The sequence below is a fragment of the Trachemys scripta genome, chromosome 9, assembly GCF_013100865.1.
Source record: "Trachemys scripta elegans isolate TJP31775 chromosome 9, CAS_Tse_1.0, whole genome shotgun sequence".
NCBI classification, from domain to species: Eukaryota; Metazoa; Chordata; order Testudines; family Emydidae; genus Trachemys; species Trachemys scripta.
Window position 1 is genome coordinate 77,168,585 of NC_048306.1, and position 16,428 is coordinate 77,185,012.

Genomic DNA, 16,428 nt, shown 5'->3' on the forward strand with positions numbered 1-16,428 from the left:
GAACAGCCATTGGTACTAGGATGTCTCCCCAATGTGCCAACCTCCTCACTGGCCACCTTAAAGAAGAATTTCTGGACAAATGCACCACAAAACCAATGATATTCCTGAGACACATTAATATTTTCATCCTCTGGACAGATGGCTTGAACTCCCTCATAGATTTCCATCACAACTTCAACAACCACCACCCATCCATTAAACTCTCTCTAGAACACTCCCACACCAGCATCAGCTTCCTGGACACCACAATCAGCTTCAACAATGGAATCCTACAGATGTCTCTATACAAGAAACCCACACATCATCCCACCTACCTTCACAGATGCAATAATTATCCCAAACAAGAAATCTATCTTCAGCCAGACACTCAGATACCACAGAATATGCTCCGAGGAGAAAGTCTGGGATATACACCTTAACACACTCAAAACCTCCTTCACCAAACAAGGACACTCCACCAGAGAAGTAGATTCGATCATGGAATGGGCCACCCAAATATCTCAAGAGAACCTGCACTACAGAAATCCCCTCCAACTGCACACCCCTAGTTATTGCCTACACATCAGACTGGAACCTATATGGGATATCATCAAATAACTACAACCAATATTTGATGGGGACCCCATCCTGAAAGAAATCTTTTCTGAACCCTGATTTCTGGCCTTCAAATGCCCCCATCTCTCCAAACTTATTGTCAGACCAGGACACACCAATTCAAAGCAGCACCAGACCCTGCCAGAACAACAGATGCAAAACCTGCAGACATATCTCCACAGCTATGATCAATATTCCCCACAACACACCTTTCAAGATCCATGGATCCTGCACATGCCTGTCACAACATATGGTGTATCTCATCTGGTGCACTAAATGTCCCAATAACTACGTGAGTAAAACCAGACAATCACTATGCTCTCGAATGAATTGAAATAGGAAAATGATAAAAACATCCTATCACACTTTTCACACAGTGATCGCTCTATATATGACCTATCAGTCCTCATCCACTTTCAAAAGATGAGCCTGGGAGCTTAAATTCATTACTTCAGACACTAAAAATCATGGACTAAACAGAGATCTGTAATCCACTAACCCCCTCTTTTTGTCCTGTGACTGCAGAGGTGTTAATGGGCCACTCTCCCTTGAATGGTCCCTTACAATATGTGCTAACTATTTATGCTAAACAATCTTGTCCACCTTGCATTTAGCTGTGATGCTCTGAGTATCTTTCCCAGATCTGAAGAAGAGCTTGTCTCTCTCACCAACAGGAGTTGGTCCAATAAAAGATATTCTCCCAGTCATGCACCTCTCTAACATTTGGTCCAATTTGGATGACTCAGTTGAGCAGCAGAAGCAAAGAGGCCATATATTTTCAACTCTATTTAGAGGCTTTGAAAGTTATTTTTCATAGGGATATGGTACACAACTAGGTCTTTTATCTGCTGAGCATTCCCCCACAGACTGCTGGGTTTTCTTCTTACTAGCTGAACATTCTGTCACATGTTTAATAATAGTTGTATTTAGAAGAAGTGCTATCTAGTGGCTATAGGGTGACCAGACAGCAAGTGTGAAAAATCAGGATGGGGGTGGGGGGTAATAGGAGTCTATATAAGAAAAAGACCCCAAAATCGGGACTCTCCCTATACGATCGGGACATCTGGTCACCGTAAGTGGTTATAGCAAGGAGCTCTCCTAGGTTCTGTTCCCAACTCTGACATTGACTTGTGGTAGAACCTTGGGGAAAGTCACTTGACTTCTGTGTCAAGTTTACCCTCGTGTAAAATAAGGAATTACACAAACCCTTGGTTACTAGGCACCTTAGAAGAAAAATGCTATAAATGTGCAATTACTACTACACAAGTTGGCTCTTATACAGTAAGCAACAGATACTTGAACTAGCAAAGCCATTTCTTACTGTTTTTTCTGTACATATGTTCATAAATCCAGCTTGTTTCCGTCTGCATTGATACTGAAATTCCTAAAGGTTTCTCTTGAGTTGAGTAATCAACATTATAAGATGTTTTTCTTTCCCTACATGTAAAACACAAATCGCAAATTAATCATGTATGGTAGATGCAAAGAAGTTGCTTTTGAAAATCTATTCAAGCAGGAGGTTTTTCCAACTTGAGTGTTTAATACACTATTAGAATTTAGAGTAACACATGTATGTAGGACTAAAGGCCTAGAAACTTATTTTTGCTATCTGTAAGATTTATAGACTTATGCTCAATCAAGTCAGTCTCTGAAGGTCTCCAATGGACTAGACAACGAAAAGGTCCTTAAACAAGGGCCTTTGAGATTAAACTATGAAAATCTCAGATTGGTTTCTCTCTCAAAGCATTAAGAAGCAAGTAAATGAACACTAGGTTTGTTTTATACTTTAAAACAAAAATTCTTTTCTTCCATGGTAAGAACTGAGATTAAAGATGTCAAGTCTGGGAAACCAGGATTAATCAAACCAGCATTTAAAATTCCTGTGCTCAACCATCAAGGTTGACTGTTCTAATATTTGACTTTTCTCTTCTTGTGTCTGATCACAAAGACCCTGTTAAGTATCTATGGCTTTTTGATTTATAAATCAAATCCAAGGACCCAAGAGTCATGAGCAAACTTAAAAAACAACAAAATAATAGATGCAGGCATGGGGAAGGAAAAAATGTTCAGTAGGTGAAACGTTATCAACTTTAAGTATAGTCTATTTTAAACAGCACTGAGTTAAAATTTGCAAATCCACTTGCGTATCCCCTTAATTTCCAACTCCTTTCATATGCAGAAGATTACAATCCACCTCAGCTATATCATCCAATTTATAGTTAAAGCATAACATGAAATCTAAAATTAGGGCTGATCTACACTAGAAAATTAGATCGACCCAGCTACGTTGCTCGGGTGTGAAAAATCCATCCTCCCATCCCCTGAGTGACATAGGTAAGCTGTCCTAAGTCCCCATGTAGGCCATGCTAGGTTGATAGAACAATTCTTCCATTAACCTAGTTACCGCCTCTCAGGGAAATGGATTTACTACAGGGATGGGAGAACTCCTCCTTTTTGCTGCAGTAAGTGTCTACACCAGTGATTCTCAGCCTATTTACCATTGTGGGCTGCATATGCATCTCTTTATGCGGTATATGGGCTGCATCCATACAATATATATACTACCTGTATGGCCCTGAGGATGTCACATGGGCCCCAGCTGTGTACTGATTGGGCTGCAAGAGGCCCACGAGCCATGAGTTGAGAACCACTGGTCCACACTGAAGTGCCATAGCGGCACAACTGCACCACTGTAGCATTTTAAGTGTAGATGTTCCTTACAGACTGAAAGCCTCATAGAGCTCTTCCCTTTTCCACTACACAGTGCAGCTGTCCTACTACCTTGGAGAGGTGACTTCAACAGTTGAGTTGAAAGCTTTAGCTTGCTCAAAGCTATGAGCAAGTAATGTATATGAAATATGTTGGTGGTCCTAGTACAGATCCTAGCGAACAGGCATCGCAAAAACAACCACCAGCAGGGCCGGCTCCAAGCACCAGCCCACCAAGCTTGTCCCTGGGGCGGCACCTGGAGGGGGGCAGCGCGGTGCTCCGGCCCCGGCCGCCAGGGAGAGTGAAGCCGCAGTGGGCTCGCTGCCCTCCCCGCGGCGTTCTGGCCGCCGGGGAGAGCGGAGCCCCGGCCGGGCTCTCCGCCCTCCTCCTGGGGCTCCGGCTGCCAGCGGAGCTGCGGCGGGCTCGCCGCCCTCCCCCCAGCACTCTGGCCGGTCGGGGAAGCGACCCCCGGCCGGGCTTGGCGCCCAACCCTGCCGCGCTGGGGGGTGGGGGTGGAGGGGGCGGCAAAAAAGCCAGAGCCGGCCCTGACCACCAGACAGACATAGCACAAATAATCGGCACCCCTGTTGGTTATTTAAGTAGAAGCCAAAACAGGATGGACATAGAGAATGAACTACCCTTTCACTCACAGATACTTTCCCTCCAAATCCAGGTTGAAGTTTATTCAAAGAGTAGCCCATGCTACCATTGCCCATTCTGTATCAGCTTTGTAGAGAAATAGAAGACAGCAGTCTCTGTGGCTGTCAAACACCTTTGACAAGGCCTATATCTTAAAAGCAAGCTTGAACTATATTCAGGAAAAACAATGAAAGCAATGGAGATTTGTAAATAGCTTTCCTCACTGGTTCTAAGTTTCCCAGCTTATGATCCTGTTTGACAAGTCATATTAAGTTTTGCGGTAATTTTGCATGTGCTTACCTGCTTAATTTGTGTAATGAGGGAGAGCAAGTTTCTCTTCTAATTCCACCTAAGATTGTAGGAAGGCCTTTTGTACCTGTTGAACACAACAAACTAGTCTATGCATGCAATACAAACAATACTAAATGATTAAACACACAGACTCTTCACTGCAGCCGCTGGTCTAGGTTCATGAGAGAGAACTGTATGTGTCAAAATCCAAACTAAAACATGTGCTACTTTTTAAATGGTAGTTCCATAGCAACGTGCTTCTTAAGAGCAGAAATTTTCTACTTCGTTCAAAAAGATGACGTGTTCAGGACTAACTCCTGAATCTCTTTTGAGGGATTATTATTGCTCCATGCAGTCTAACCAGGGCCGGCGCTACCATTTTTGCCGCCCCAAGCCCCCCCCAAAAACCGCTCAAACTGCCGAAGCAAAAAAAAAAAAAATGCCGCCCCTTAGCATGCGCCGCCCCAGGCACGTGCTTCCTCCGCTGGTGCCTGGAGCCAGCCCTCAGTCTAACTAACTAACCTACAGTAACACTATCCTCACTAGGCTTCCCAGGCAATTGACCTGGAGGTTTCAATCCCAGCAGAATTCAGCTGCTCAGGTGCTCCTTTTGTCTAGCACTAAGAGTCACTTATGCCCACCCTTCTCGAAGTGCCCTGCCTGCCAATATGCTATGTTTCTGTTTATAAAGTCCATCCAAATCTAGGACGTAAATACTTCAATGATCAGCTTTTGCCCTAAGCCCCTCCTTGGGTGTGTTGGGCCTGCTCTCATCCCATGTTCTTTGTGGTTGATCATAGAGCACAAGTTTCTCAGTGAAAGACTTGGTTGAGGAACTAACTCTTGGAAGAGGTGGACAAAATTTCTTCCTTAGCTGCCTTAGGACACATTGTAAGACACATTCATTGTGGTTGGCTAGTTCTTGATAGTTTGCCCCCTGCTTGTTTATTGGATTTACTAACCCTTCCCCTCTTGCTCTCTTTTGTAATAATTGAGCCTACAACTTTGTGAGCTTACCTGTGGAAAAGTAACTGAAAGGTCATTAAATATTATAATAACCTATAACACCCTATTTGTGGGGAAATGTACAAAAGGAAGACAGACTAAATTAAACCAAACAAGAAGGCCTATTGATAAAACTGAAGGACTATGTTAAGATCATGCTTAGTAAACAAGGGGAATGTGGAATTGGAAATTAGGCCTAATTGCTGGACAAAATAATGAGGGGAGGAGCTATTTCAGCCAATCATCCCTTTTGGGGGCCCTTAAAAACAGCCTTTGGGAGGGCAGGGAAAGACTAATACAGCCACTGCTATGGGACTTTCCATCGTGACACCCAGATGTTGGCACATCGTGGGAACATGTGACCATCACCGCTGCACCAGCAAGGACCCTTGCCTGCTACATGAGAGATCCTGCTCTGTCTTCCCCTCCCTTGTGTCTCTCTTTCCATCCCCCACTCTTGTCGCTTTTCACTTGAGCCTAAAAAATACTGTGCTGCACAGCATTAGCACAATGAGATGAGACAGCCCATCCAGTTCTGCTCAGCCTGAGAAGGACCTGACCAAACCAGATGTCCCTGACCGGGGATGCAAGCCAGGGTCCAGAGCAACAGGTGCGTGATGTGCCAGCCCAAAGCACCTATTTATGACTGACTAGCCCTGTTTCCTGAGAACATCAACAAAAGCTGTATTTCTCCATTTTTACTATCTTATCTCTCTTCTCTCCCTTCTGGGTCCATCTATTTTGTCAAAAGCAGGAAAGAGACCATCATTCCTGACTCAGGGTTAAACAGAATTAGTCACTTTCTTCCTCATCAAGGAGGACTGTTTGATGGAATAAGACTCACTGTGGTGTCCCACTGTGATCACCTAATCTGATCTCCTATCGGGCTGTATCCAGATGGCTTTTAGTTTAGGCCTGGTCGACACTAGAAACTTTTTCCAGTATAGTAATGTCACTTAGGGATTTGCGGTTTTTTATTACATTTTTATATCAGTAAAAGCCCTAGTCTGGACATGATTTATATTAGGGAAAAATATGTTTTTGCTGGCATAGCTTGTTTTCTTTGGGGAACTATGATAAGCTATAGCAGTAAAAAAGCTCTTTTGCTAGTATAAGCTGTGCCTACACTAGAAAGTGTTTTTGTTCTAAGTGGGGAGTAGATACTTTGCAGGGGACCTTATAAACGACATAAAATAGGGTTACTATTAAACTGACTAGCCTAGTTGGACCTGAAGTCACTGTGGAAGAGAGGAACACTGTTCTTTTTAAGGTTGCAATTGTATTAGATTTTCCAACTATCTAATGAGACACCACCTTTCAGAAGGCAGATAACGAGACAGGCAGGACACTTCTCTCTGGAACCAGATTGTGAAGGGTGGGAAATCCAGTAGTTACACTGTGCATATGTAATATGTGTCTGGCTTTCATTCTCTGAGCAATGCTTATTCTTAATCCTTTCTATGCTAGGAAAAAATGATGCACTTTGATACTGCCAGTTTTGGGTCATACTGTGCTTTTTCAAGATGATGCCAGCTTTCAGTATGATTCTAAGGAAAGGAAGAAGTGAGAGCACTAGAATAAGGACAGTGGACTTCAAAAAAGCAGACTTTAACAAATTCAGAGAACTGATAGGTTAAGGTCCCATGGGAAGAAAATCTACGGGAAAAGAGTTCAGGAGAGCTGGCAGTTTCTCAAGGTGGCAATATTAAAGGCATAACTGCACACTATCCTGATTCTAAGGAAAGATAGGAAGGACAGTAAGAGTCAAATATGGCTGCAGGAGCTTTTTAATGACCTGAAAATAAAAAAGCAATCCTAAAAAAGGGGAAACCTGGGCAAATTGCTAAGGAGTACAAAAGGATAGAAAAGCACGTAGGGACAAATCAGAGAGGCTAAGGCACAAAATGAGTTACATTTAGCAAGGGAAATAAAAGGCAATAAGAAGTTGTTCTTTAAGTACATTCGGAGCAAAAGAAAGACAAAGGAAAGTGTCGGTCCTCTACTTAGTGGAGAAAGAAAACTAATACTGATGACATGAAGAAAGCTGAGGTGTTTAATGCCTATTTTGCTTCAGTCTTCACTAAAAAGGTTAATGGTGATCAGCTACTCAACACAATTAATATTAACAACAAAGGGGAAGGAATTCAAAGCAGGGAAAGAACAGATTAAAGAATATTTAGATAAATTAGGGATAGTCAAATTGGCAAGGCCCGATGAAATTCATCTTAGGGTACTTAATGAAGTAATCTCTGAACCGTTAGCAATTATCTTTGAGAACTCCTGGAGGATGGATGATGTCCCGAAGACTAGAAAAGTGCAAACATAGTACCTAGCTTTAAAAAGAGGAACAAAGATGATCCCATGAATTATAGACCGGTCAGTCTAAATTTGATACTTGGAAAGATACTGAAACAAATTATTAAACAATGAATTTGTAAGCACCTGGAGGATAATAGGGTTAGCAGGAATAGCCAACATGGATTTGTCAAGATCATGCCAAAGCAACTGAATTTCCTTTTCTGAGAGGGTTACTGGTATAGCGGATAGGAGGGAAGCAGTAGATATGATCTATCTTGATTTTTAGTAAGGCTTTTTTGATCAGGCCCGCTGAAAGGGTGGTGGGGGGACAAAGGCGGCAGCACAGTGGGGCTAAGGCAAGCTTCCTGCCCACCCTCACTCCGCACCGCTCCCGGAAGCAGTTGGCACATCCCTGCAGCCCCCTGGAGGGAAGGTGGTCTCCGCGCACTGTCCCCAGCACTGACGCTGCAGCTCCCATTGGCTGGGAACTGCGGCCAACGGGAGCTGTGGGGGCGGTGCCTGTGGGCAGCAGTGCACAGAGACCCCTGGGCCCCCCACCTAGGAGCCACTGCTAAAGGGCCGTGCCTGTTGCTTTTGGGAGCTGACCCCCTGCCTCCCTCCTGCACCCCAACCCCCTGCCCGAACCTAGACTCCATACCCTGCACCCCTTCCTGCACCCAAACTCCCTCCCAGAGCCTGCATGGTCTCAGTGAAGGGGCGGGGCAGGGGATGGGGCAAGGGTCTTTGGGTTTGCACAATTAGACAGTTGGCAACCCTACCAGGCGGGCGTGCCAAAGCCCTGGCCATGCTGGAAGAGTGCGCCCAGCAGCAAAGCCGGAAACTCGCTGGGCACCAGCCAGCGTAGGTGCAGCACCGCCCAAGTGTTAGGTGGTCTGCGTCCGCGCAGGCGTGGCTTGTGCATGCGTGAGGACCCATTGATTGTTCTGTCCTGGGGCCAGAATTGCTGTCACTGGGCCTGCTTTTGACATAGTTCCACACCGCATTCTCATAAGAAAATTAGGGATATGTAGCCTAGATGAAATTACTAAAAGGTAGGTGCACAACTAGTTGAAACACTGTACTCAAAGAATAGTTATCAATGTTTCACTTTCCAACTAGGAGGGCACAGGACAGTCCTGGGTCCAGTACTAGTCAATACTGTATTTTCATTAGTGACTTGGATAATGGAGTGGGGAGTATGCTTATAAAATCTGTAGATGAAATCAAACTAGGAGGGGTTGCAAGCACTCTGGAGGACAGGATTAGAATTCAAAATTACTGTGACAAATCAGAGAATTGGTCTGAAATCAACAAGATGAAATTCAATAAAGACAAGTGTTAAGTATTATATGTAGGAGGAAAAAAATCAAATGCACAGCTATAGAATGGGGAATAACTGGATAGAGGATAGTACTTCTGAAAAGGATCTGGGGTTATAGTGGATAACACTGAATATGAGTCTTCACTGTGATGCAGCTGCAAAAAAGGCTAATATCATTCTGGGGTGTATTAACAAGAGTATGTAAGATATGGGAAGCAAGTGTCCCACTCTACTTGGCACTCAGGAGGCCTCAGCTGGAGCACCGTGTTCAATTCAAGGGCACTACACTTTAGGAAAGATGTGGAGAAATTGGAGTTCAGAGGAGAGCAACAAAAATGATAAAAGGTTTAGAAAACCTGACTTACGTAGAAAGGTTAAAAAATGGGGTATGTTTAGTCTTGAGAAAAGAAGACTGACAGGAGACCTAATAATAGTCTTCAAATATGTTAAGGGTTGCAATAAAGAGGATTATGATCAATTGTTCTCCATGTCCACTGAAGGTAGGAGAAGTAGTAATAGTCTTAATCTGTAGCAAGGGAGATTTAGGTTAGATATCAGGAAAAACTTTACCCTGATAGTTGGAGTTATCCTCTGGAATAGGCTACCGGGGAAGTTGTGGAATGCCCATCTGTCAGGACTGAGATCCCCACTTTGAACTTTAGGGTACAAATGTAGGGGCCTGCGTGAAAAACTTCTAAGCTTAATTACCAGCTTAGCTCTGGTTCGGCTGCCACCATTTTCAATGGATTCCCTCCCTGGGAAACCTTGAAAAACCTTCACCAAATCCCTGGTGAAAACAAATCCAACCCCTTGGATTTAAAACAAGGGGAAATTAACCATTCCCCTCCTTCCTCCCACCAACTCCTGGTGAATCAGTTCCAACCCCCCTTGGGATCTACAACAGGGAGAAATTAACCATTCCCCCTCCTTCCTCCCACCAACTCCTGGTGAGTCAGGATCCACCCCTTGGATCTTGAACAAGGAAAAATCAATCAGGTTCTTAAAAAGAAGGCTTTTAATTAAAGAAAAAGGTAAAAATCATCTCTGTAAAATCAGTATGGAAATTAACCTTACAGAGTAATCAAACTTAAAGAGCTCAGAGGACTCCCCTCTAGTCTCAGGTTCAAAGTACAGCAAACAAAGATAAACACTCTAGTAAAAGGTACATTTACAAGTTGAGAAAACAAAGGAAAACTAACACGCCTTGCCTGGCTATTTACTTACAAGTTTGAAATAGGAGAGACTTGTTTAGAAAGATGTGGAGAACCTGGATTGATGTCTGGTCCCTCTCAGTCCCCGAGAACGAACACCGTCCCAAAACAAAGAACACAAACAAAAGCCTTCCCCCCCCAAGATTTGAAAGTATCTTGTCCCCTTATTGGTCCTTTAGGTCAGATGCCAGCCAGGTTACCTGAGCTTCTTAACCCTTTACAGGGAAAAGGATTTTGGAGTCTCTGGCCAGGAGGGATTTATAGTACTGTACACAGGACAGCTATTACCCTTCCCTTTATAGTTATGACACCATCATTGGAGGTTTTTAAAAACAGTTTGGACAAACACCTGTCAGGCATGGGCAGTGGGCATAAGCCTCCCCTAAGCTTCCTCTAAACCAAGCCCTGGCCCTGCTCATGCTCTGCCCTCTCCCCCAAGCCGGTACCCAAGCCAGCAGGAGCTCAGCTGCACCACCAGCTGGAGGCCAGCGGGCTGGCACTAGGGGCAGTCTGGCGGCCCGGGGCAGTTCGGCCAGGGCTCCTCTGGCCGCGGGGGAAGAGGAAGCACTTAGGGCTCCGGTGGACTGGGTGGGGCAAGCGCTTAGGGCTCCTGTGGACATGGGGTAGGGGAGGAGCCTTGCGAAGAAGGGGCAGGGCTGTGTGGCTAGCCTCCCCGAAGGGGGGGCTCACGCACCACTAATGCTGTCAGGATGGTCTAAGTTTACTTGGTCTTGAGTCAGTGCAGGGGGCTGGACTCATTAATTTATTGAGGTCCCTTCCAGTCCTACCTTTATTTGGTTCTATAATACCTGTGTTGGGAGCTGGTTGCTTTGTGGTGCTCTTCTGGAGGCTGGTCTCGGTTCTGGGTTCTGTGGTCCCATCAGATTTTCCTGCTGAACTCTTGTCTTGAGGCCACCTAAGCAGGTGAAAGGCAATATGATCAGACTTTAGGGGAAGGGCTTTTTACCCATAGTGCCTTACTAATACCCATGGCTTGCCATCTCCTAAGGAATTTAGATTCCCTGTTGCCAAAGACAAAATGCTACACTTAGCTGGCTGTTTATTGGCTTATATGAAATAAATGGGTACTCTTATGTAGTTCCTACTGGATATGTACCCATATTATAACAGCACCATGACTATCCTCATTAATCAACAAGAACAGAACACACAGTAATAGGCTTATACTGTAGCAGGGAAAACTTCAGTTAAATATTAGAAAAATATTTCTTGTATAAGGGCCTAATTCTGCCCTGTGATACATGTACAGAACTTTCACTAAAGGCAAGGAGAGTTGCACATAAGTTATCAGGGACAGAATTTCAGTTTCACCATGGAATATGTGAGTAAGGAAAGCTATGGAATCATCATCACTGGGAATATTAAGATATAGGTACCCCTCTTGATGAGTAACCAATTTTGCTGTGAAATTAGGGTGAGAGAAATCTACATGACAATGGATCATGGTTCTTTCCAACCAAATGATCATAATATAACTAAGGGCCAACATCTGGAGAAGAGTGAGAGCAAAGAAGACAGTTAATTGTACTGATTGTATTGACTATCTGGTTGTACAGTCCCCATATCAGGAATGGTTACAGCATGCCACAGCTCAGACAATAATACAAACAAATTAACTTTTATGTTGAAGTAATAATTCAGCTACAGCCTACTCTAACTCCCATTGAAATCAATGCAAATAATTCCACTAAGTTCAAATGGGAATTGAAGTGAGTCCTTCCTTACCGGCTTAAAGTGTCTAATGATGTGGAAATTTCTCTTCTAATTCCTCCTAGTACTTTGGAACCTGTAACATACAAAAATCACTAGTATTTATACTAGATTGTATCTGTAAACTAGTAATAAGCATAATTCTGACCTGCCCTAGAAGACTAAAGAATTGTATGTTGACACAAATGTAAATTAAAAACAGAACTTGTTTTTTACTGAATTAAATACAACCAACAGAGCAAATGCCCTGTCTTAAATGAGAATGAGAGTAAACTCCTTTTCCTGGCTTCAGATAAGGGTGACCACCTTCCCTTCCCCACCTGACCAGTGATTTTATGGTCCAGATTATTGAGGCAAAAGTGCTCAAATTTGGGTGTCTATAGCCAGGGCCATCCATAGTGGGGTGCGGGGCCCAGGACAACCCCCACCCCTCTGGCCCAGGCCCCGCCCCCACTCCACACCTTCCCCCAAGCTCCCGCCTCTTCTCTTCCCTGCTCCACCCCTTCCCCCAATCCCCTGCCCCGCCTCTTTCTGGCTTCTGCCCCCTCCCCTGAGCGACACAGGGAGCTGGTGGGGGGGGCTGGGGCTGGCTTGCTCACTGCTGGCGGTGCCAGGCCTCCCGCTAGTTCCCCAGGACCCCACATCCCGAAGCATGGGGCCCCCTAAAGCGCAGGGCCTGGGGCGGTTGCTCCAGTCTGTCCTATGGACGGGATGGCTCTGTCTATATCTAGGCACCTAAATCTGTAGCTAGGTACCTAAATGAAGTTAATAGAGAATGTGTGTGCTCAGCACCTCTGGAAAATCAGGCTACATATTTAGGAGCATAAATATAGATTTAGGTGTCAAAGTTTAGGCATCTAAAATTGAAAATACTGCTCTGACCCTATACCCCATTTTTCAGTGCATCTCTCCTTCTTGCCCCAAGGTATTTACTTCCTTTTCCTACATGCTCCTGATCACTGCCTCCTCCCTTTTTGTGGTCACTGATTTTTCCTTTCCCCTGTACGCACAATGCACTACAACCCCAGTCTCTAGCAAGGATGGAATTACATCATAGTTGTACCTGGGCCTGGAGCTGGCTGTTCTGTGACCCCATCCTGGAGGCTGCTCTCTGATTCCACCTCTGAGGAACTCCTGTCTTCAGATGAGCTAAGCAAGTTGAAAAGACAGTATGTTCAGGTTACAGGGGAAAGACACATCTCTGCATAGCATTATTGTCTCACTAATGACCAGTGTTTATAATAGATGGCCTTATCTCAGTCTAAAGGAATTCAATTTCCCTCTCCTTGCACAAAGAAAATGCCACATTAGGAAGAACATTACTGTACTCTGTCTAGTTCCTAGTAGACATATTCATACAGTCCCTCCGCCTCCACTGGCACCTCTGCTGATCCTCTCAGCAGAGGTTCAAGGACTGAATAAGCATGAAGACTGAAATAAGGCTAACGTAGGAAAAATGGATACAGCTATGTTTATTCAATCTGGGAGTGGGGAACTGGAGGGAGGAGGACAGTAACTAAAGATAAGGAGATAATCAATGAGGACAGAACAAGTCATAATAGATGTCAAGTGCTATGCTAAGAAAGTTATACAGGCCATTTGGTAGGTGCGACATAGGTTACAAAATCATTTTGGCTACATTAGATGCTAGACATCTTCCTATCAAGGATGGTTTTGGGGAAAAACCTCAATATTGCCATGATGCAAGGAATGATGGACTAGATGACCCATTGGAGTGCCACATAAATACCCAATGTTTCTAAGGTGATATAAGTAAGGATGGGTGGGAGATGAGGGAAGACAGTGAAAGCAAAGAAGATTCCCAAGTAGAATATTGGGTTGAATATTGTATTGCTAGCTCTAAGATCATGTATGGCAACTGCATAACACTGCTCAGCCCAGAATAAAGCAAATCAAAGTTATATTTCCATTTGCTTACCTGCTTCGTCCCTCGTAGGATGAAGATGAAGTTTCTTTTCTATTTTCCTTGGCATCTGTTGAATACAAATATATACAGACTAATTGGACTGCAAGATATGCATCCGAACATGCAAGCGTAACCCCCCTAGTATGTGAGCTGGACTAGAGGAAAGGTAAAGAATTTTAAGGTAAGGTATTAAGGCTGTATATACAGCGTCTCCCATTCTTTTTATTGTCCCCACAGCAGTAAATGGAAAGGCTACTCCATGTAAAGGACTCGGAGGGATAAAGTTTTGCCAAGAAGCCAGGTTCTTATAACTTTTTGGCTTCAGCTATCAACAGCGTGGCCCCAACATGTGCTTTCTCCCAATTCACTCTCCAGTCACCATGCTATACTCTAGAGGTGCTCAGAACATTTCATCACAAGTGAAATTTCCAACCAGCTCCCCCTCTAGATGATGTCATAAGTGATAAAACAAATAAGGAAATGGCTAGAGCACCAGTGGCAGAAATCTTGTGCCAAGTCTGAATAGAAATTATTTTGCCGTTGCTGTGCAAAAAGCAAAACATTTATTTTTCTCCACCCTGGCATCAACAGTATCACACAGCAGGACTGATCAGGATAGATGATAATATTGTTAATCTCAGCTGCCACCACTCAGTTACAGAGTTAGGGTTTTCTTCTCCGTGAAGGAATTTCAAATTACTTTGCAGGTAACAGCTTGGATCTGGACTGAGAGGTCTGCTTCTGTGGCGACGGAGTGGTGTCTTGAGGGGACAAATGCTGAGTGCTTTCTTCTTGAGTTTCAGATGATGAGGGTTTGCTTTGGGTAACAACCTGTACACGTTCTTCTTGGCTGGGCAGAAGGCCTGTGGCAAGCACTGGGCTTGTTGGTTGAGACTGTCATTTTCCTACAAGGAGAGGAGTACAGAGTGCCAGGAGTCCTTAAGGACGCTTTTGCTAACCATTGACTTGTATCTCATTTTTCTGTTTTGGGAGATAATTGAAAAGGAGGTGGCAGGGCAACCCCGGTACTTTCTGCAGTTCTCATATTTCATTATTTTAGTCTATCACACTTTAGACCCTGTTACAGGCTGGACTGGGCCCTTTTAAGAGGACACTGCTCCAGCCCACCTATGCCTCATTAACAGTCTCTTGATTGGGTATGACAGAGGGGAACTGGTCTCTGTAAAGAGCCAGAGGAGCGAGGACTCTCTGATAGAGGCTGTAATGAGTTGAAGGCTTCTGCAGGATACTGTTGACCAAGGGGAAGTGTTTGGACCAGAAAGCCAGAGCAAGCTATAGAGAACCTGCAGGGACAGACCCTCAAACTAGAGGAGTTGCTTCAGCTAGGCTGGGCTGGGAGTGGCCTGCTAAAGTAGGGAAGATGCTGAGACACCAGATAAGTTTCTAAGCAGGAAGGCCTGGAAGTAAGGCTCCTGCAGGGAAGATCGTGAGAAACCAGAAGAGTTTTGAGACTATACTCAGGGAGGAGGGCTGTGTCCAGGATAAGATTTGTTTGTGTTTATTTTTATGCCAATAAAACTAGTCCCTAAGCTAGTTACTGAACAGAGAAAAGTCTTTCTGTAAGTTATTGAGATAACCAAACAGGGAAGCAGAGACAGGGTGTGACAGTCACCCCTGACCACAAGGGGGTGCTCCGGAGGCAGCTGATGCTGTAACAGGCCCAAATCTACAACTATCTGCACTTGTTTCTGTGGCTTTCCTAGCAATGGATAAAGACTGAATATCCACGATGCTCTCTTAAATTCTCAAAGTCCTTGAAACTTGTGACCATGAGGTTTTGCTGGCACCGCAGCAGTTGCTAGTAGGGATCTTTGGGGAAAGTCCTAAGGGGTAGTTTTACAAAACCGCTCTTCCAGCCACAGGACTCTCTGTGAACCAGGGTACTCTGAGTTTTTTTTGTAAATATCACTGTCTCTATGACTATTGGAAGTGTTAATGAGGAGATATTGCTGCAGTGGGCTTTTGGCACCCACGGCTACATTTCCGCCTAGCTGATGCAGCTGAAAGAATGAGCCGGGCTCTTTATGAGACTAAGGTGTAAACAAAGGGAAGCTGTCTCAGTCGTACAAGTGAGATGATGTTGGTAAAGGGGAGATGCAGCTAGAAAATGGGAAAAGCTAATCTCCCCTCTGCCGGTCCAACAAGGGAATCCACACTGCGTCAGGCGGGGTTGTCAAGCGCAGAGGTTACTGGATCTAGAGTAGCTCAAGGAGCAGCTGTAACTAAACGCCTTTAAAAATCTGCTTCTGCTGGGAAGCTCTGTTGGCTTGTGACGCCTGCCCCAGAGCCCAGCGCCCTAATTCCGCTACGGCCACCTCCAGACACTGACACAACCCGCCGGCAGTCCCAGTGAGAAGTGTCACGCTGGGCCACATCATCCCCGTGACCTGGGGGCCACGTACCCTTCCCTGTTCCCCGCGAGGCTGGCTGCTCGCCGGGCTCCGGCTCGGCGGACCCATCGCGCTCCCGCCCCGCACTGCCGGCTCCCTTCATGGTGTGCTGCTACCTGCGGGGCTGCGGCCCCTTTAACACGCGGGGAGCCCCTTCCCGGGTCCTTGTGACGCCAACTGTTGTGCGTTCTAATCGCCAGGGAGACGGCGTGCCGGAAAGGGGCGCTCAGAGCCCGCCCCGCACCGAGATTTAAAGGGGCCGGCCGCTCCCAGCCCTGTGGGGTGCAAACT

At 45.1% G+C, this 16,428-nt stretch overlaps 1 protein-coding gene across 2 annotated transcripts in view; it reads right to left on the reverse strand.

Moving 5' to 3' along the window:
- ERICH6 (glutamate rich 6) overlaps window positions 1-16,298 on the reverse strand; it is a 35,940-nt gene extending 19,642 nt beyond the window's left edge. Inside the window, exons 1-7 of one of the 2 annotated variants that reach the window (XM_034782218.1) lie at window positions 16,150-16,298; window positions 13,739-13,793; window positions 12,863-12,948; window positions 11,815-11,875; window positions 10,878-10,984; window positions 4,243-4,318; window positions 1,916-2,031 (exon numbers count right to left, since the gene is read on the reverse strand). In XM_034782218.1, the coding sequence (XP_034638109.1) occupies window positions 1,916-2,031; window positions 4,243-4,318; window positions 10,878-10,984; window positions 11,815-11,875; window positions 12,863-12,948; window positions 13,739-13,793; window positions 16,150-16,240 (592 nt within the window). In that variant the 5' untranslated portion in view covers window positions 16,241-16,298. Of the gene's footprint in view, window positions 1-1,915; window positions 2,032-4,242; window positions 4,319-10,856; window positions 10,985-11,814; window positions 11,876-12,862; window positions 12,949-13,738; window positions 13,794-16,149 lie in introns of both variants that reach the window. The other variant, XM_034782217.1, reaches the window with a different exon arrangement.
- Between the last annotated feature and the right edge of the window lie 130 nt (window positions 16,299-16,428).